Below are 20,832 nucleotides of genomic sequence, written 5' to 3' on the forward strand. Positions count from 1 at the left end.
ATGTGGTTTTCATGGGCTTATATATAACCGCAAGTCTTGAAAATGACATTTTAGCTTAGGGTGAAATTAAGTCTTATTCAACTGTCACTTAACTTTGCTTAAAATTCTAATCTATTCAAATTCTATTTTAATTTTTAACCACTAAGACATTTGCCGATAGGAAATATTAATCCTTAATATTTACATCGTACATGCGAACAAACATGGCTGGATCCCTTAAAACGTTAAACAAAAATATTTGTATCCCTGGTAAAAATTCCCTAGTCCCGAAGTAATGTTTTATGAATAAATGCTTTATAGAGAAACGTTCTTAATTAAACAAATGTTTTCTTGTATGCTAACTTCATCAGACTTCAAATACTGCCTTTCAACCTTGGTTAGGGGCGTTTTGAAAACACATTTTTATAGCAACTTTCTAGCACAATGTCTAACACCAAATAATCTCAGTCAATATCTCTTTTTACAATTGTGAGCGTTATTCTGGTAAAAAATGTACGTCGAATAACAATAAATGTAGGTTAATTCTATTTTTATTTGGCTTATCATTTAAGAAAAGAAATTAAGGGAAACGCTTAAATCTTTCATCTTTTTCAATAGAGCACTACCTCCTCGATGCCGTACCACGTGGTAGAGTAAATGGGTTTCATCTGACGCTTCTCCACAATGTTCGTGAGCTGCGGCACCAAATTCGCTAAATCGAATAGACTTTCCTCGTAGAAGGAAAGGAGAGTGGCCCACTTTGAGAGCGTCTCGAGCAGCGCTTCGTCTTTGGAGATGCTTAGCAGGGTGAAGTGGGAGGTCAAAAGGCAGCCGAACCATTGCAAGGCTTGAACTTCCGTATGAACAAGCGAGGACTCCCTGTTAGGTCGTTCCTCTAGCTGTGCACTGGGATCATTGACCAGTTCGTAGAGGTGGTTCATCAGATGCTGGACATGGGAAAGCTCCAGCCGATGACGAAGATGCTCCTCGATGCCACTGGCGTCAAAAGTGCAGGCTAGCACTGCATTCAGCAACTCGTCGTTAGACCGACTTTTCTTCAATGGTTTATCGTTAGCATCACCATTAACGAGAAAGCGATTTGCGCTTTGATCTACAGCAAACCGCAGCGACCAGGCTAGCATTCTCTCAGAAATATTACTGTAGCGCCGCAGGCACATTAGCACATGTTCTGTGTTCTCCGTTTTGATAAAGAGTGTAAGAATTTTCTCTATGATCTCCTCCTCCCCGGCTCCACTTCTTTCCAGTTGCCGAACCAAGGCCTGTACAGCTAAGTTCTTTGGGCCCGTATCAAAGAAGTTCGTCATAAGGGTGACACTCACGTCTTCCAACCCGTTCTCGCAGCTGGTGATCTCTCCATGGACGTGTTGCTTGATAATTTCATCCATCTCCTGGTCTACTACCTCGGGAGGATCGTAGGCCAACTCCCTGCCATCTGCCTTTTGGATATCCACCGTGGGCAGCTGGTTATTTATTTTTGATTTTACAGCAGAGTAGTTGAAAGGCTTTGTACTGCCATCAAACTTGATTACGGACTCCAGGTACTCCTCCTCGTTGATGTGATCCAGTTCAAGAGGCGAAAGGTGGGTGTCACTAAACTGGGATCCCAGCATATCCACTAACACCTCACGGTTCATTCGGTAGCGCACGGCGGCTATATTTTGACCCATGGCCAGCAGGATATGCTCATTGCCGGCCCAAAGGCGAGAGAAGTCCAGGTACACCTTAAAGTACTGCTTGGCATTCACGACTTTGAACTGAGTGTTGTAGACTAAAAGCGAGGCGCCCTCCTGTCCGTAGTTTGCGCCGTAGATGGCAGCAAAGTTCCGCGAGACTCCATGCACAGATAACTTGCTTTCCACATTCAGCTCGGCCAGCATTGACACGAATTGTCCAGGCGGTCGCTCGGAGGTGCGCTCCGCCAGATTGAGCATGAAGATCCGCTTGTCGGACCCTAAAAATAAAGTATTTTATGAATAATAGCTTTTATGTTACTAATTATTGTGGAGACTTTAGATCCCCGATGAGTAACCCATATTTTTGATTGGGCCTTAAAAGTGTCTCTATGGAGATGGCGTTCGGTTATCTTGTTTTATATATTGATCTCAGTCAGAAGTTTGCAAAGCAGTCAGGGAGAAGTTTTCGACCCCATAAAGAATATATATTATTGATCACCATAGGAAAATTAACGGAAAATTAGTATTAAAATAATATGAAACAAAATATAGCTTCGGTGTTTTTTGACATATTATCTTATAATATTGGGAATACTATTTTTTATATTTTTAAGAATTTTGAATTATATTTAATAAAAAATCGGACGACTCTAACAATAAATGTAAATACTATTGTTTTTAAATCACTGAAGCTAGCAGCAATTCATAAAATTTTACGTGGTTTTACTAAATAACGTTTAGGATAATTTAATTTTAATGTTTAAATAAAACCGTGTAAGGTACTTTATGAAAATTTATGGGCACGATCTTTGCTATTTTTGTTTGGTGAACACTACACTGGTAAGAATTAAAAAAGGTCGTAGCTAGCCTATGTACATTCCCCCATCTCATCTTAGCCTGTACTCACAGATAGTTAATAGTTGGGGAGCTACATCACCCTCCACGACGGCATAGCCTGTAAGGCGGACCTCCTCCCGTTTGATGAGATACTTCCGACGATTGGCGGTGGTCAAGGAGAGCCGGATGAGCTGCATTTCGCCGGTGGCCTTCGTTTCCTGGAAGTATGTTAGCACCTGCTGACCATGGGCCAAGGTATAAACCGAGGGCTTGCTAATGACCTTGCTGTTGGCAAGGGTCAGTTGCTCAGCTGTGTCCTCCTTTTGGTCCTTGCGAGAGGCTATCGCCGTTGAGAGGGTTTCGCAATACCCATCACTGTAGAGGACCAAGGCCTCCCGGTTGGTTTCCACCAGATGGGCAATACTTTTTTGGAACTGAAAGGTAGGCTAGAGTAGTAAGTACCTCAGTTAGGACACTTTTGAGTGCACTTACTTTTAGCTTCTTGCACTTGGCCACTTCACTGGTGTCCACATCCCACAGCCGCAGCGAATGGTTTCCGAAGACGCCCACATATTTCTGACTGCTGGGGTCGTAAACAACCTTGGAAGATAGCTTTTCCGGTAGGGACCAACTGAGCAACTGTTTTTGAGTGCTAATCTGCGGAAAGCGGCATATATTGTTTGGGAACTACTTCCTTTAGCTCAGAACTCACATTCAAAACTACCACAACATTGCGCGCCAGTGTGGTCACTACATTACCTTTCTCCCTGTCCGCGGCTAGACCCAGAAACTCCTTGGGATCCGGTATGGGAAACAGGTTGTAATAGGACAGAAATTTTGACATTATTTAAGCTAAGTAAAATAAAAACAATTGCAACACGTGCCGACTAGTGACGATAAATGTCGAAGTGTATCGACGCTATCGATGGTTTGGCAAAAAAGCCGCAAATACATCGACAACGTTCTAGGGTAGCACTCTGGGTCATTCGATAGGTAGAGAAGAGAATAATACATTGTTGTTAAACATTTTTTAGGAAGAACAATATGCATGCCAGTAATACCCCACGTGAACCCCATATCTCTTAACTACTAGTGTAAACATGCTTAAAAATACCAACAGAAAAAGGGCTGCCGGACAGCTTAAAAAATACGAGCACTGAGGGTTGCCGGACTCGCCACGTGCTATCGATAAGAAGAAGAGCCAGAAATGGGTGGAAAGACAAAACAAGCGCCGCGCACCAAAAATAATGCAAAGGTAAGACGTAATTAGTCATAATTATGGTGCTTACTCATATAATCATCTCCCCACCACCTAGCCCTCAAGCAGCAGCCGCACTGCCGAACTGCTGGGCAGTTCCACGCCTATTTTTGTGGGCTTCTCGGCGCAGACGGATGGCGGTGGCCTAGTGCCGTTTGCTCCGGGATTCGCCAGTGCCGAACAAATGCCAGACAGCTTCGAGGCAACGATCAGTCCACAGACGCAGATAATCCTGCGCAAGCTGTCCAAGAAGGACCCCATGACCAAGAAAAAGGCTCTGCAGGAGCTGCACGATATGATCGAACAGTCTGACTTGGAGGCCCTTAAGAACATCCTCCCGTTGTGGCCCAAGTACTACCTGAACCTGGCCAGCGATCCGGAGCACAATGTTCGGGAGCTGACGCAGACGGTGCTGCAGTTGCTCATGGCCAAGTGCAAGAAGGCGATGGCCCCGTACCTAAAGTTGCTCGTTCCCGTTTGGCTCGGCAGCCGTTTCGATACCTACGCTCCTGCCGCCAGCATCGCGGGCCAATCCTTTCGAGACACTTTCGCGGGAAACTCAAACCGCACAAAAGAAGTGTGTCTGCATTGTCAGGTGGAGATCCTCGAGTACGCTACCCGCAACCTGACCTTCCACACAGCCGCCACTCTCTCTATCGGAAAAAGTCTTACTGCGGAGGATGCGGAACAGAAGTACCAGCGCGTGATTATCAGCAGCCTGAAGTTGTTGTCTTTCTTCATTGAGCAAACGTCGCAGACTAGGGAGCTCACCCAGGTCAAGGAGGGGCTCGTCAGTCTGGTGACGCACCAGAAGTTTTGGAGCTTTGCCAAGCACAAAGTGCCGCCCATAAAGTAAGTATCCTGAAAAGTAAAAAATAAAAACCTTTCCTCTTTAAAAAAAGTAATTTTGATCTTAAAGGTCCGCTTGGTTTGAGTGCATCTATCACATCCTGCAAACGGTTGCCCTTTTGGAAGTAATCACGCCTCAAAAGGCGCAGTTGACCACCCTTTGTTTTCAGTTTATAGACGATGCTGATCCGGTAGTGGCTCCCCACATATGGGGATGTGTTTTGCTCCTACAAAGCAACTACGAAGATTGGTAAGCTATTAGCTCTTAAATGTTACCCTTCGGCTTTTACTACAATTACTTTGCAGGTTTGTTCCGCTCAACATTCGAAAGGCTCTCCTGCCTAAATTTTCCTCCCTTCTTCGAAATGGTTTCAATCGGAACGCTCAGGCCATCTGTCCGAATCTACTACCATTTCTGTCTAAAATTACCCCGGCCTCTCTCCAAGATTTCGATATCTACGATTTCTACCAACGATTCTTTGACGACATGAAACTGGCAGTCACGGAAAAATTCGATCCCCCACTCCCCAAATCCGATTGTACTGTGATCCACAATGCCTATTTTGAGTGTCTACGTTTTCTGCTGCAACAGATTAACAACAACAAAGAGCGAGAGCAGAAGGATGAGGAATTTGCAACAAGCTTACTTCAAAACAACGTACTGGAACCTATTGGCTGGTTGCTGAAAAGCGAAAGTGCGCATGTGAAGATCTTCTTCCAGCACAGTTCAGCACTGGTGGCCTTTTGGGATCGGCAGATTAACAATAGATTGGATAATGGTGGACTCTATGCCAAGTTGCTGAACCAGTTTTGGACACGTATTTTCGAGCTGGTCACCCAAGATCTGGCTGCCGAGGAGGTGAACGAGCAGCTGCTCTCACATGTCCTGCTTTTAGTTCAGGATCTGCATGTGGCGAACCCGAGTCTGGACACCCCGAGTGTAAAGTTTGCGGAGGTACAAGATGGAAAGGTGGAGAAAAGCGAACCTTCCACGCCAGTCAAAAAAGCTCAAGAAGCCGCAGCCTTTATACAGAAGGAACTAAAACATTTGGTTGTGAAGTTGGTGAGAATCTGCCTTGATAAGGCTAAGAACAGTAAGAGTGGTAGTTCATCCTCGCGTTACATTGAGCAAATTCGAACCCTTACCAAAATGTTTACCGATGCCGAATTCTACAAGAGCCTAACTGATGTCGGTGACCTGGAGGGATCACTCAATAAATTTGTTTCATTGCTGGGACAACTTGATAATGATTCTTGCGAATTTGTGGTTGAGATCGTATTTGAGATTTTGCCGTTGGTAGGGTCGGATAAACGATTTGAATATATTGAAAAAACGCTTATGAAGGTAAATATTGATAAGAAAAAAGTAAATCCATTCTAAATTGAATTTCCCCTACAGCTACCACAACATCGAGTGCAAAACCTTTTACTCCACCGTCTACTATCTTATCCGCTGTGTACTGAGCCAGCCGTGAGACAAATGCTAAGTGGTTCGGAAGTTTGTGCCGTGATTGCTCGGATAGCAGGGGAAGTTGTCGTGGACAATGATCGGGAGAAGCTGAACTTGCTTCACAAGTGTTTCTTTCAAACGGACACGGGAGACATACTCATTAATGCTGAAACTGTGGATAAAATATTGCTGGCCATGAGCGGGCCCCTCGAGCAGCCTGTTGTCGACGACATGGTGGAAGTGTGTGGGAGCTTTATTGCCCAGGTCATGCCTGTGATTTGCAGCAACGACAACTCTTCGTTGCACGTGCGCCAACAGATCTTCCTTAAACTGTTCAAATTTAGTTTTGAGCATCGACCGGAAGATTATTTGTCAGAGGATACTCTGTGGGAAATTACCACCTGCTGGCAGGATGCACTTTCAAGTAAAGACATTGAGATAAGTGATGACATGTTAAAGGCTTGTGCGGAGATTGTTGAGAATTTGGCAAATTCAGTAGAATTGAAAGCGGATAATCTAGACGGAATGGCAGAGGCAATGGCCAAGTTTGTCATTTGCTCCACGGAAAATATTGAGGACGAAAAGAAACGCTTGGAACGAATTGACACAACAATAGCGTCTCTACTGGAATCCCCCCTAAAAACAATTGAAAAGATTCAGAAGTTTGAAAACCATTGCGTGCTTATAAAAGCCCTCCAAGGATCTGTCAGTGCGGGAGTTCCATTCGAAAGTGCTTCATTGGCCAAGAATAATATATTACCATTACTTCAACGTTCTACCCTTAACTTTTCAACCATCTACAAACTTGTCTATCAAAACCCTCCAACCCAAGACACAAACGATCCTGAAGACGAGTTGACCGAGGACTACTGTGATCCAAACGCTGATGTGCTCAAGAACTGGAGCGAGCCCTTAATTGCTGAACTTCTTCAGTGTATTCATGTAGCAGGAACGGCAGAGACCTGGTTGGAAGTTTCACAGTTGCAATCGTCTTCGGAGGAACTAGTGCTGATCCTGTCGGAGAAGGTTCAAAGCTTCATGGGCAACACCAGCGATCTGGTTGGAATAGTCAAAGAACGTCTTCAGCAGGATGCAGTGCACCGGACTAGTGTGATAGGATGTCGTCTTCTGTGCTACTTTACATTTTGTGCTCAGTACGCGGCGTTCGAAGAAAGTGCCTCCATTTTGCTACACGAGGATCTCTCCGAATCTTTGGTATCGCAGGGAGCTCTCAATACCTATGTGATGGCAGTGCAGGTAAAAATGTTAAAATGAAACCTAGATCGTTATTTAACCCTCTTTGGTTTGCAGTTTCTTCTGCCTAAGCTTTCTCAAAAGGCAATCACTCTGAATTCGGCCATAATGAGAACAGAACCACCTGAGATTTGGATAAAGGCATCCGTTTTCCATGCCCTACTATTGAACAATTTCGAAGCCGAGGTGAATGAACAAACAGATCGTAATATTATTATTTCAGCCGTGCAGTTTTTGACCAGCATAGGGGAGAAGCAAGCCATCCAAAAGGATTTACTTCATTACAATGTGTAAGACATACATACTTCTTGATATTTGTAGTTCCGCTCTAATTTAAAAGCGCACAAAATGTTTTTTAGGGAGATACACAAACAACCCTATGAATCTGTTATAAATACAGTGGAGTTTATCAAGCTTCTAACCCAAGTTTTGAATCGATTTCCTTACGAGCTGAGCATAAAGAACTGGGATGCTATTCGCATTGGTCTCAGTTCCTGGATTCTATCTGTTTCTAAGTCCATAGCTCACTTTCATGATCCAAAGGTTGGTATTGCGAGAAGTTTTTATACTTGGAATTTATTAAAAAGTGTATTTTGAAATTGCAGACTTCTCTGTTCGTTGTGTCTGTTTATCAGCTGTTTGCCTCGTTGATTGAATTTATACGCTCTGAGAAGCAGAAGAGTTCAACGGAACTACTCAAAAACATGATCGACGAATGGGACTCTCTGTTTGCTAAGGAAGTCAATGTAGTGCTCTTCAAGTCATTTTATCAGTTGACCCACGAAACGAGTGTTGAGCCCGGATTTCAGGCGTGTTATGAAGCCATGCTGGAACGCCTTACGCCGACCCTAGAGCTCCTTGATTACAGTTTTGTTTATTCGGTAAGTGTAGAGGAAATTGAAATGTTTCTTTTGCACTGTTATGCCAAATTACTTGGAGCTTCTAAAACACAGTAAAACTTTTAACGTTTCAGTTCTGCAAGTCGAATAGCAACATTAGTTTGGACCACCTGTGTAATTTCCTGTTCAAGCAGCTCTACAATTCCCAGCACTCGATTCGATTAAGTGCCGTAAACTCCCTCCGCCAATTAACGCCACACTTTGTGGCCGACGACATCGAGTTAAATGAGAAGCAGAGCGAGAGCCTTGGCGCCACAAGCACGATCTCCAAATGGCACTTCCTCAATCGTTTCGAGGACTACCTGACTCGCTACGATACCCTAATACAAAAATACCTGGAAGAGTTCACATTCAAGCTGGCAGAGCTGGAAGACCTGGAACCGATTGACAGACATGATGCACTAAGTTACCTTTTTTTATGGGATTGTATTATCAATGCCTGTGCCAAATCTCCGGTTGCATTGCGAGCTGTCTACACCAATTGGCTGAACGATAACAAATATGAAGAGGTTGGGAAACAATACATACAATTTACTTTGGATTTCGTGTTTGCACTTAAAATTTTCTCGTATACGTTACAGAATTTTCTACATTTCCTCTTCCGCGCAATGCCAGTGGACATACTCAAAAATCACGGCGCCAAGGTGCATAGCAACGGCGTGTACAAGGAGCTCACTTGGGCTCAGCTGAAGGGTAAGCTGAACCTTAGTTAATAATTGTTTCCTCCGACAAATCGGTATTAAGCACGTCGGGTAAATAGTCCTCCCCATATCCATAATCATATTCGGCGGCTCCATGCTCAACATCCTCCATCATTTCCTCAGCATCTGGTTCGTCGGAGACAGAAATGAAATCCGACAACGGCACAAACTGCTCGGGATCGTTCTCTGCCATCATTTGTCGTTGGACAGGTATTTGTTGGGGCGCTAAGTAAATGTTCAAGTTTGAGATGAATTTGTTGATCCAAACGGTCAGGTTGTTGGCCAATATTCGCTGATACTCCCGTAGGTTACTGGTCGTGTAGAACTCTTGATCTGTAAAAGGTTTGTTTAAAGGTTAAATTAAAGGCAAATCTGCCAGCTGACTTTGTGAGCACTCACCTGTAAACTCTCGAAGTCTCTCAAGAATCACACAACACAAAGGAGAGTTTTCGTCTACAATGAATTGATCATTGAGAAGAAAGTCCTTCATTTCCTCGAACAGGACGCAAATGATCCTCTGCATCTGCTTCCGCTGGCGCAAAAGGATGCGTTTCTTCAGGCCCTTGCATCTGCGCTTGTGGACGCGCTTTGCCGCCCTTCGCTGACGCATCTCCTCCTCCATGTACTCCAGCGCCTTCTCCATTGACATAGCTTCCACCGGCGGCTTGGGTTTCATTTGATTCTCTAGAGCGGCTATGTGGCGAGGCGAGAGGTACTCCTTGAAGAAATTGTAGGTGTCACTTACTCGCATCGGATGCGGATCGGCCAGCCGCTCAACACGGGCTGTGCATTGGTTAACAAAGATCTTCTTGGTGTAATAGCGCGACTGCTTGGCCAACTGCGGAGAGGAGAAGTCCTTTTTGGGCGTAGCCAAAAAACATATGTGCTCCTCCCGGGACAACACGTCCCGGTCGATGATGATCTGTCCCGTGTGCTGGCAGGGCACGTAGCACGGATGGTATCGGGGACAGACGCAAATAAACCTGTAGGTCAATATATATATATAGATTTATATGCGAGTCAAAAAAATCACCTTGAAGCCTGGCATTCACCTTATTTGCAGTAATCTCTAGATCTTGGATGATGCGTGCTTGTTGAAATTTAGTTATGTTCTTACCTGTACAATGCCTGGGTCTCGTTGGTGGGATACTTGACTAGGCGACGAATGCGCTTGGCGCGAGCCTCGCGCACATGGACCATTGCTAGGCGGGCGTTGAGCTCGTCCGCCACGGTGGGCCCCTCCTGAAGGGGGTCCTCCGGCTTGTGCTCCTTGCGAGTGTCGCATTGGGTCTTCAGGAAGTTTATGGCTTCGGCCACCGAAACCTCGCCCTCAAGCTGGATGCGCTTGGCCGGAGGCATCTCGGAGGGCATTTCCTTGAAATTTATTGGCTTAGCCATACTTTCGAATAAATTGGAAATCCAGAAAAAAAGAGAAAAACGTTCAATACACTAAACAACAATGAAGCTAACCGAAGTGTTCTCTACGTAAACATTATTTGACATCTTTCTGCCTGGCTTGCCTTGATAAGTCTACTTTTGTTATATTTTACAGATCGCAAGCTACCACTGGAGCGATATGTTTGCCACCTGTACACGGAGGTGCTCCGGAAGTTGCCGGCCGTGGTGCGCAGATGGTGGAACACGAGCCAGTCCAGGCAAAAAAACTTCGTGGACAACCTCACCACCAACTACGTGAGCTCGCTGATTTGCAGCGAAGAGCTCAAGGCGATCGCCAACCGCAAGGAGAAGCACGAGAACATGCAGGTGAGCCGGTTACCGCCGCTCGATTTCTACTCTTGCTCTTGAGAGCTAAGGCGCAGGGAAAAAACCACGATAATGCTAATCAGGAGTATAATAATGACAATAACACGGAAGATCTCAAGGGTCACCATGTCTCTTTAAAGGAGGATATATTCTTTCGCTTTGTAATTCCCTTCAGACAGAAAGGGAAAGCAAAGACTACTGGAATTGTAATTTATACAACTCGAGAACTTTATATCGAATGTTTCTTATTTTTTAGGTCACAGTTCACTCCTCCACTCGAGAAGTGCTGGCGGTCTATGCCATTGATGAGGCCCGCATGGAGCTGGTAATAACTCTGGCCCCCAACTACCCGCTGGGAGCTGTAAAGGTCGAGTGCGGCAAGCAGATTGGGGGACGGGCGTCCTCGCGAAATGTGGGCATGCAGTTGACCATCTTCCTGACACATCAGGTATTTATACAATGTTCTGCATACAATCTGATGCTCATATAAATGACTTAAAATTTGAAAATAGCTTGTAAATTCACCAGTCAAATCAGATTCTAATTTTATAAATATAATAATAATAATAATGTAATTACTTCTTTTCAGAATGGCACCATATACGATGGCCTGAGCATGTGGAAGAACAACCTGGACAAAAAGTTTGAGGGCGTGGAAGAGTGTTATGTTTGCTATACCGTCATCCACCAGGACACTTGTCAGCTACCCAAACTCACGTGCAAAACCTGCAAGAAAAAATTCCACGGACCTTGTTTGGTAAAACTCCTTGAACTTCTTTTGAATTAGCTCGGTACTAACGCTGTCAACTATTTCAGTACAAGTGGTTTACCACCAGCAGCAAGTCCACCTGTCCCATATGCCGCAACGTTTTCTAGATCAGATTATATACATATAGCAGCTAAATCACTAGTTGACAACACGTATTAAGCAAAAGGCACAACCAAACCATTCGATGTAGGCAATAGTTTCTGGTCTCTCAAGTTATAAATCGGCAATAATAATAAATCGTACATGTTTAAATGTTCTTTGTGAGATGTTAAGTGCATGGATTGAATTTATTGAATTGTAAATAACAATTGCGCATTAAAGATTTAAGAGAAACGATAAAACGACCCTAACACTTGGTGAACGGTAGGTGGAGAAGGGCAGGCTCAGCACAAGTAATCAAGTGAGCTTGTACTGAAACTTCTTCATTCATGTCAGTACTTTCTTTAGAACTACACAGTTAAGACTAGGAGTTGTATAATATTTTCGGAATTATGGGGACAAGAGTAGAAGTCATAGCCACATGTCCATTTTGCGATCGGCATGTTTCCCGCGACCTGAGACCAATTAACATGCTATCAGCTAGTGATGCCAAAAGAATATCTCAACTGGTAAACAAAGAACCCCCCCCCGATTCAGTTGGATTTCGAGGAGAAGGGCGACTGTGGTGTGCAACAATGTGAAGATTCCAGATGCAGAAGGGGAAGAGTGTTGAAGAGGAAGATAGGTACTCGACAACACTCGGCATCGGAGGATAGCATGGAGGAAGTTTCAAGTTGTCAGAAGAAATTGGAAGAAGACTCATGTTCACAGGTGAAAGTGAATTCCTGTTCACAGGACAAATTAGATGACTATTCGTGTTCACAGGAGATATTTGAAGAAGATTCCTGTTCACAGGAGAAATTGGAAGAAGATTCCTGTTCACAGGAGAAATTGGAAGAACATAGTTCACAGTCGGAGGCAGAGTCCGAAGAGGACGAGTCATCAGTGAATTCTTTTGACGTGATAACTGAAAATATTTTGGGTTTGGTCGAGGAGGAGTTCGAACGTGATCCGGCATGCGGCGGATCCTCTAAGATTCTAAGGGAAAATGCGGAAGTGATTATGGCCATGTTGACAGAAGAGCAGCTGATAATTGCCAAGATTGAGAAGCAGGCAGCGCGGGCTTGTCCGCGGGACACTGAGGAGCCCCCGCCTAAACGGAGGAAATGTTAATTGCAAGAAGTTTAATTAAATTACATTGTATCCCATATTGGTTAAATAAACAGCAAAATTGTGAGGCCGCCCACGTGCTGACCTTTTCATTCAGTCCACCACCCGCCAAATTTAAACCTCCCTCTTGCGCGTGCGCCTTGGATATCTGACTTCCTGGGGTGGGGCCCTAGGCACATGATGACTCGCTTTCGCATCGGTTTTGCTCAGTGCTGCAGTTTTGCAAGCTGCTAACTGGGATTACACACGCCATCGACTCATCCAACTGGGCTACCAAGTCCACAAGATGACGTAAGCCCAACGCTTATATGATGAGCCCCCGAGAACTGAAACTTGGCCAGCGCGTTGAGGTAACGGGAAAAAATCTGCAGGGCACGGTTGCCTATGTGGGACGCACTAATTTCGCCGCCGGACTCTGGTACGGCGTGGTTTTGGACGCACCTCTGGGTAAAAACAATGGGAGTGTCCACGGCAGCATCTACTTCAAGTGTCCTACCAATTGCGGACTCTTCGTGCGTGCCCAGCAGCTGGTGAGGATTGCCGAGTTGCCGAAAGGAGCGGATAATCGAAAAACCGATGAAATGCAGCGTGACGGGGCGAGAGCGAAACTTTCGAGGCGGAGCGGCGGGGGCAGGTCCGTGGAGGAGCAGGTGAGTAATGCAAGTCGAGAGGTTCCGAGTGGGCGTGTAACCTCAGCTACTTCCTGCAGGATAACCAGAGGGAGCAGATGGCCAGCACGTCTGGTAAGGCGAAGGCAGCTGCTTCTACTCCATCACCACAGCATAGGAACAGGAACACCCAGTCCTCTAAGGAACAGGCACTAGCGAAGACTTCCGGGAAGTTTTTGGGGAGCCAACAACAACCTCTGCAGCTTCCAAAGGTGAGTTGTGGAAATGCGACTAAATACATAAAATATAGGCCAAGCCAAACAACTGACTGTTCGCGCGTATACATCTTATATAAAATAAAAACAAGAATAAACAAAGTTATAGTATAAGTTACCTAAATATCCATTGTCTTACTTTCAATACTTCAATATGCACTCTTGTCATTCATTATTTTTCACCTTAATTATTTTTTTAAAAATATTTCAATAAAGTGGTAAAATCAGTCAATTTTGTTCCAGAATCCAATGGTAACTGAAGGCCCTCCGCAAGTGGAGGACGTCATAGAAAAAAACACCTCTCCCAAGAGGAGTGGAGTCTTAGAGCAAGCAAGGGAGGAATGCAAAGACTTACCACAGCACGAAGGGAAGGAAGAGGAGGCTGCGAAGAAGAAAGAACAGCCCCAGATCAAAGATGCATCGAACTCGAGGCAAGGGCCGCCTGCCAATCCCCTCCAGACAAGCACAATAGGAGAGTTGCCAGCACAGAAGGCCATTGCCCAACTGACGCCGCCAAACATGACCTGCAACCAGAGGCGATCCACATCCTACACCCAATTGAGGCCCACGCGGATTAGCCAACCCAAGCCAACCACAGCACAGGCCCAGAGCTCCACGGCGCAGCTCACTTTGGCCATGCCGGTGCCCCTGGCCTTGGCTCCCAAGCGCAGTAAGACGAGCATGAGTCCCACGAGCTCGGTGAAGCGGACTGCGCCAGCAGCCTTTGTGGAACCGCGTTTCCTGGAGATCTTGAGACCCCAGTTTACCCCTGGGCCAGCACTCCGAACTCCCAGCTCGGTAGCTCCGCCCTTGGATAGCCCAGAGCTCCGCCAACTAAAGGAGGAACTTCAGCTGCTGAGGGGGCAGAAGAGCGAGGATAAACTTAAGCTTCTAGAGCTAGAGCGGATGCGGATTCACAACGAGCAGCTCATGGAGTTCAAGTCGCAGATCATGACGCAGCAGGTACTGCTCCAGAGGGAGCTGCAGAGATCACGACACGAACTAAGGGAGGCCCAGGATGCTTCCTCCAAATTTAAGAGGGAGCTGGACGAGATTGCTGAGAGCATAGAGCTGCTCACACTGGACAAGGAAATGGCGGAGGAGCGCATGGAGACCCTGCAGATGGAGCTGGAAATGGCACAGGAAAGAAATGACGAACTCAGCCTGGATGTGGAGATCCTCAAGGCGGAGCAGGAGGAGCAGCAGGGTCTACGCATTGAGAAAAGTGAGAAGCACTCGGGTGTGGGAGTTGCTAGCCAATCAGCCGGCGAGTTCCTTCGGTTGGAGCAGTACAACCAACGCCTCCGGGAGACAGTGGTCCGACTGAGGGACACTCTCGCCCAGGAGAAGCAGCTGGGCCAGAAAACGCACAAGGAACTTGAGACGAAGCACTCGGAGATCAACGAGCTGAAAAGTATTAAAGAATTGCTAAGCAGAAGGGTTGACAACATGGAGGTGCAACTAATGGATCTGAAAGAGCAGGTAGATGCATCCCTCGGAGCGGAGTCCATGGTTACGCAGCTGGCTTCGCTCAAGCTAGAGCTGGAAGATCGCGTCAAGCTGCTGGAGGACGAAGTTAACGAACTGGAGGCACTGGAACAAATCCAAGAACAACTTATTGAGAGCAACCAAGAGCTGGAAACCGATCTGCGCGAGGAAATCGACAAGTTGAGCAGCCAAGTAAAGATCCTTGAGCAGCAGAAAAACGCAGCCATGGAAAGTCTATACGACCGCGACGTGACCATCATGAAGTTCAGGGATTTGGTCAGACAGCTGCAGGAACAACTGCAACTCCGCGCGGACGGCACCCTGTCCATCGAGGACTTCAGCAGTGCCAACGAGTCCCAGCAGGAGGAAGGATCCAATCAGAGTCAGACGGACTACCAGCACATTTTCAGTGTGAGCAAGGCCTACGGCAGGGCGCTGGAGCAGCAGATCAAGACTGTGGAGCTGAGGCTGCAGCGACAGCATCTGGAGCACGTCCTGGCCTTCGTCCCCGAGCAGTTCCTTCTGCGCGGAGGGGAGCACGACGTGGTGCTGGTCATGCTCCTACTCGAGCGGATGAATGAGAAACTGACCATCGTGTGCCACGCCATCAACGAGAAGTTTCCCACGGCCTGCGAGTTTGGTGAGCGATATTCTTTATTTGTACTTTGAAGTCGTTCTTAGATCTTATTATTTCATACATTTTGAGTATCCATTTCTCGTTGAGGAAAGGGGTTCATTAGCTTCGTCAGAAAGTAGAGCGTAGCGACCCTTAAAGTATTTGTAGTATGTTCTTGATTAGGATCACCAGTCGAGTCGATCCAGCAATATCAGTCAGCCCATTCGTCCGTGTCAACGGTGACATCTCGAAAACTTTAAGAGGTAGGAAGTTGGGACTAGGCATGGAGGTTCTAGACGTTCTTTCGCAGAATAAGTTTACTTCAGCACGGTGCAACGCTTAAACTTTCACCTGTCTTGCGCTTACATTTTAAATTTTTGTAAAAGTGTAAGGGGTATTTTTTTCTAACTTTAATCAATAGTTTTGATAATGGTATCCCTAAGCGCTTAACTCAGAAATATAAAAATTGATTATACTTTATATTTAATTGCGTACATATTGAACACATATTTTTTGATGTTTTAGTTTTTGCTCTTGTTATTTTGTTTTTTTTAACCTTTTATTTTAATTTTTGGACTCGATTGTATTTTGTTTTATTTTTGAGTTCGGGCATTCGATAACTGGCTGAAAGTAGGTACACTTTCTTCAGCATTTCATCCGCCTCAGCCGTGGTCATGGCAAACACTTGGACGATTCCCGACTCATAAAGCCTGGCTGCCACTCCGGGCACATTCTTATTCACGTAGTAGCAGAACTTCATCTCACGAAGGAATGGTTCTGAAGAAAGGCAGTGGAGCTCACTAAATTTATCCAAATTAACACCCCAGGGATAGTTGGCAACGGAAAAGAGACGTAAATGTAACAACTTGTGGGAGGGGTCGGCCTTGAAATTCTCCCTCCCCATAATCTTCGCCACGATATCGCATTGGGTTTCGGCCAACATTGCGTTACTTCTGCCGTTGAGAATCATCACGGTGCCATTGGCCCATATCCAGCCTATCTGCGTGGCCTCATACCGCACTTCGATCACACCCACATCTCTATTGTAAATGGCGTTATCAAGGGTCTTTGCAGCCATATCTAGATCCAAGTTTGTGTTCAGTTGCAGGGTGCAAAACAGTTTGCAGAACTTCATTCCAACAGGCAAGCTCGGGAACTCGCTTTGACGTTTGGTGGGACGTCTTAGAATCCTGATCTTCTGGAGGCACTGCTCGATATGAGCTGGCAAGGGTGGAAGCACCAACGATCTCGCCAATCGCTCTGTGGACTTGAAGCCATATTGGTGGTTCCACTTAGAGCGGGGTTTTTTGGCTTGCGGGTCCCTGTACTCCGTCATACTTTGGTCAATGATATCCTCGAAGTCCCCAAGGCGCACTGCGAAGCTATTCTGCCATTCGTTCTCAGGGGGAGAGCACCGAATGGACCTTCCCGATGTCCTGGCCTTTGTCTGTTCCTTGTCTATCTCGCTTTCGAAATCAATGGCTCCTGGATCCGTGGACGTTGGCTTGCCACTCTGCTCATTAATCGGAAACTGTAGTTGATGGGAAATGCTGCCACTGCATTGCTGTAGCCAGTCCTGAATCGCTGCCTCATCTTCGGGCTTCGCCGGGACTGATCCAATATCTCTAACATCAAGAATGACGGGGCGCTCTGGTCTAAGCCCATGCAGTTCCATTTCCTTAAATAACTCAACAATGTTAATCTCTGGAACGTCGTCTTCGGAAATAGCTTCCAACATCATTTCATCGGGCGCACGTGTTCTGCACTGCGGCTCAACAGCATAGAGTTTACAAGGTAACTCATTCAATTTTGCCTGCGTGGTAGGAAGGTTTTTGGGCTTTAACATATCAAACAGGACATCCCGATTCTTCTCCAGGTCTCTAGCTAAGCTCAATAGCTTATCAAACTCTTCAATATCGCTTTGAGGTTCGTTCAGCCCCTCCAATTGTATCCAATCATCCAGGGCCCGGTCTTCCTCCTCACCAATATTTATGTGATTAAAGGCGATTTCTGCATCGCTAAAAATGCGACGATGCTTGGAGTCATTGATACACTTGCTGTCTTTTTCCCCGTTAAAAAGTCCCTCCGCAGCATTCGTTTCCTGAGGAAATATTTTAGAGAAGATTCCCTTGGTAATCATGTTTTCCGGTTCTCCAGGGTGTGAAGGCATAGACTTTTTTCAGACCTACCCTACAACGTAGAGGCCAATCTGCTTCCGACGGCACCAATCCCTCCCCTATTTCCTTAAAGGTCTGCCAAATATCATCCGAGGTTGGCAGGTCAGAGTCATACGAATCCGGATGGTTTATATAATTGTGCTTCTTGTGGTCATTTAAGGACTCTGGTACCATTATCGGGGGTACCTCTCTATCGCCAGAAGGTTTTGACTCCGACCTGCGTACCAACGGCTCCTGATTCTTCATGTATTTGATGGGTAAGCGGCGGATATTGACTAACCCCGATGAATTCGGTGGTGGCAATGGATTATCTGATTCTGGACCTTCCGCTGTCATTGGGGCCCTAAATGGAGAAAGTCCAAATGCTATAAGTACGGAAAACTTGTATATGCTCAGCCTTAAATTGATTTATATTTACGGTTCCTACCTGCCTTCCTTGCTGCTTTCTAATGTAGTTTTATCCTCGCTGTCATAAAAATTATTTATCTTATCATCACTGAATAAATAGTCTGGAGACTCCTCGACCTCCTCTGTGTCTGATTCAGCTAAATTCATTGTGGAGCCAGACGTATGTCCTTCCCAGTTCGACGAAGTATCCACATTGAATTTCGACGGACGTGGTATCGTTCGAGAGAAAATTAAGAACTGATTTGTCAGGCTTCAACTTATTTACAACTCCTTAAGTGTGGCTGCGTTAGCAACTGTCGTTTAAAAATTATTAAAAAAACAGAGTAGTCACCTTATTTCATTGGAAAGCCATGCCTATTGTCTTTAAGGTTGATATCACCAATAAGCTACAAGTAAAGTTTACAGTGTTTAAAAACGTACCCATGTCTCGTACGTTTTTAAAAAAAAAAAATAATTTTCTAAAGATGCCAAAAAAACAGGAAATTTAGATTGTTTCCATTATTGTTCCGATCATTCCTATAGAAGCTATAACTTCCATTTTTGTTTTTGATTTTTATTTTTGAGATACGAGTACTCGAAATATTTCTATTGCGGTTCGGATAATGAAATCTATAAATGTTATCGCGTTTAAAATGGAATTGGGAAATTTCAGAAAAAGGATGATAGTATCAGAGCAGGGCTTTTAATTGAAAACACTGATGGAAAATCTTTAATGTTTTAAATCAACAGGTCGCGATGCCATTTTCGAGGGTTACTCAGTGCAGAGATACATCTTCAGGTCGCAGTGCATCTATTTGCTAAAGAGCCTCCAGCTGGTGCTCCAGCAGTTTCGCCACGGGCTCAACCACTGCGCCTACGAGCTGTGCACCCATGCGGCCATTTATCGGAGTGATCTGGAGGCCCAGGAGCAGCAGCTCGACGAGTTTGTGCGTCTGCTCAAGACTGGCCAACTAGATGAGCATTCGAACTGCGAACCTATTCGTCGGGTGCTTCACTATGTCAGTGGATTGCACCAAAACCTGATGCCACCGCAAACGCTCGTTGAGCTTCTGGACGAGCAGCAACTCTATGAAGCCCTGATCGAGGTCTATGAAGCGGGGTTAGACGCCGTGAATGCGAATGCGGGGCTGATGCACACCATTATACAACTGGGTCACGAGCAGACCGCCTCCTTTGCCTGCATGCAGATGCTGATGGAGCAGAGCTGTGCCCACAAGCAGAAACTGAAGAAGCTCCAGAGGAAGCTGGGTGGCAGCAAGACGGCCTCCTGGACGGGAATGCAGTGCGCCCGCTACCAAAGAATTCTTGAGGCCAATGAGGCACTGGGGGCTCTCATCCGGTTGCTGGGCTCCACAGCCCGAGAGGCCAGCAAGGACTCAAATGGGGGAATAGCCCACGAAAAGCTATGGCGGATGCTGGTGCTCAACTACAATAAGTTTGCTTCAAGTCAGGAGGGCGAGGAGCCCAGGGAAGTGGACGCCTACAGCCAGCGTTGCATGCAACTCCTGGAGGAGCAGATGGACGAGCTCTTCACCCTGCTGGAATCCACTGATGTGAACACGGAGTATGTGCGGCATCCAATTAGCAACACGTTGCAGGAACGGGCTGCCCAGGTGAAACGGCACTATGAGGACGTGAAAAATCTTGAGCTGACTGTGGCTGAGAGGGACAAAGAAATCAAAAGCCTCAAGTACATGGCCAAGATGAAGCAGCAGGACTTCTCGGAGCTGCAGGTCCGCAAGGAAATGGCCGAGAAGCAGCTGAGCAAGCAGTGCCACGTGCTGTCCGGATTCGCAGAGGCGGTGGAGCAACTGGAGCAGTCGATCCTGGCTAAGGAAGCGGCCCTCGGACAGGCCCTGAACATACTAGCGGAAAAGATATCCATCCTGGAGCAGGCGCAGCAGCACTGGCAGGAGCAGCAGCAGGCGGACAGTGCCTGCGTGACCAGCACCACGATAAGTTCCAACCGGGAGATGAACATGCTCCATCAGGCTTTGCGCCAGGAGAGGCACCTAAGAGTCCAGTTGCAGGGCAGTGAGATGAGAAAGACCTTCGCCGCCCTGGAGCCACTGCATGTTCCTCGAACCGAAAGCCAGGAGCTGTGCAACCTGGAGAAGGACCTCCGCACACTGAAGAACCAGTGGCTCCTTGCCCATCTGGACATGGGTACTGCTGGCAGCCGGCGACGCTTGGAGATTGAGCTGCAGGGCAGCCGCATCCTGCGACATATCTTCCAGACATATTGCACACAGCATCCGCATCGGGCCAAAAACACTGATTTCGGCCTCTTCATCAGCGAGGATTTGCGCAGAGCATTCGGACAAAACTTCTAGTTATACGAATAAGTATTCCAACTGTATTTCAGTCGTAACAAAGGTATATGTGATTCGCGGCTTATATATAACAACAACATATTAATAATTATTTGTACGAAACTAGATATTATATACAAGTATATATGAAAACTGTACAATTATATGGTTCATTTCGTGTTTATCGGGCAATAAACAAATTTACATTACTTAGACAAATGGAAAATAAACTGTGTTGTTGATATGAAAAGGATTTAATATTTAATAATTATTTGTTGCAGCTCA

General features: G+C 46.0%; 6 protein-coding genes across 8 annotated transcripts; 3 read left to right on the top strand and 3 right to left on the bottom strand.

Annotated features, from left to right (window-relative positions):
• Positions 1-514: 514 nt before the first annotated feature.
• LOC108030916 (uncharacterized) lies at positions 515-3,418 on the bottom strand. The gene is made up of 4 exons (XM_017104110.3): positions 3,223-3,418; positions 3,003-3,167; positions 2,581-2,944; positions 515-1,951 (listed from the first exon to the last, which is right to left on the bottom strand). Exons 1-4 carry the CDS (start codon positions 3,352-3,354, stop codon positions 591-593), a joined length of 2,022 nt encoding a protein of 673 aa, XP_016959599.2. The 5' UTR covers positions 3,355-3,418; the 3' UTR covers positions 515-590.
• Positions 3,419-3,676: 258 nt separating this feature from the next.
• On the top strand, positions 3,677-11,795 carry LOC108030828 (E3 ubiquitin-protein ligase listerin). The gene is made up of 14 exons (XM_017103947.2): positions 3,677-3,765; positions 3,827-4,620; positions 4,688-4,867; positions 4,924-5,962; positions 6,017-7,324; positions 7,379-7,611; positions 7,681-7,864; positions 7,927-8,202; positions 8,295-8,729; positions 8,802-8,913; positions 10,474-10,685; positions 10,942-11,133; positions 11,275-11,442; positions 11,502-11,795. The coding sequence occupies exons 1-14, from the start codon at positions 3,718-3,720 to the stop codon at positions 11,559-11,561; spliced, it is 5,241 nt and encodes a 1,746-aa protein (XP_016959436.2). The 5' UTR covers positions 3,677-3,717; the 3' UTR covers positions 11,562-11,795.
• Positions 8,727-10,425, bottom strand: LOC108030829 (uncharacterized). Its single transcript, XM_017103949.3, has 3 exons — positions 10,039-10,425; positions 9,321-9,904; positions 8,727-9,254 (listed from the first exon to the last, which is right to left on the bottom strand). The coding sequence occupies exons 1-3, from the start codon at positions 10,317-10,319 to the stop codon at positions 8,926-8,928; spliced, it is 1,194 nt and encodes a 397-aa protein (XP_016959438.1). The 5' UTR covers positions 10,320-10,425; the 3' UTR covers positions 8,727-8,925.
• Positions 11,796-12,062: 267 nt separating the features above from the next.
• On the top strand, positions 12,063-12,739 carry LOC122819066 (uncharacterized). The gene has a single exon (XM_044095462.2). It carries the CDS (start codon positions 12,211-12,213, stop codon positions 12,664-12,666), a length of 456 nt encoding a protein of 151 aa, XP_043951397.2. The 5' UTR covers positions 12,063-12,210; the 3' UTR covers positions 12,667-12,739.
• A 98-nt stretch (positions 12,740-12,837) lies between these two features.
• Positions 12,838-20,771, top strand: LOC108030899 (dynactin subunit 1). 2 transcript variants are annotated; one of them, XM_050886478.1, is made up of 4 exons: positions 12,838-13,313; positions 13,373-13,543; positions 13,775-15,674; positions 18,965-20,771. In XM_050886478.1, exons 1-4 carry the CDS (start codon positions 12,972-12,974, stop codon positions 20,566-20,568), a joined length of 4,017 nt encoding a protein of 1,338 aa, XP_050742435.1. In that variant the 5' UTR covers positions 12,838-12,971; the 3' UTR covers positions 20,569-20,771. The 2 variants fall into 2 exon arrangements, with proteins under 2 accessions (XP_050742435.1, XP_016959565.2); XM_017104076.3 differs by having other exon boundaries at positions 12,840-13,313; positions 13,790-15,674.
• Positions 15,671-18,583, bottom strand: LOC108030720 (uncharacterized). 2 transcript variants are annotated; one of them, XM_050886481.1, is made up of 3 exons: positions 18,255-18,583; positions 17,840-18,170; positions 15,671-17,751 (listed from the first exon to the last, which is right to left on the bottom strand). In XM_050886481.1, exons 1-3 carry the CDS (start codon positions 18,380-18,382, stop codon positions 16,210-16,212), a joined length of 2,001 nt encoding a protein of 666 aa, XP_050742438.1. In that variant the 5' UTR covers positions 18,383-18,583; the 3' UTR covers positions 15,671-16,209. The 2 variants fall into 2 exon arrangements, with proteins under 2 accessions (XP_050742438.1, XP_050742439.1); XM_050886482.1 differs by having other exon boundaries at positions 17,840-18,192; positions 18,255-18,347.
• Positions 20,772-20,832: the final 61 nt, after the last annotated feature.

Source organism: Drosophila biarmipes, chromosome 3L (assembly GCF_025231255.1).
Source record: "Drosophila biarmipes strain raj3 chromosome 3L, RU_DBia_V1.1, whole genome shotgun sequence".
Taxonomy (NCBI): domain Eukaryota; kingdom Metazoa; phylum Arthropoda; class Insecta; order Diptera; family Drosophilidae; genus Drosophila; species Drosophila biarmipes.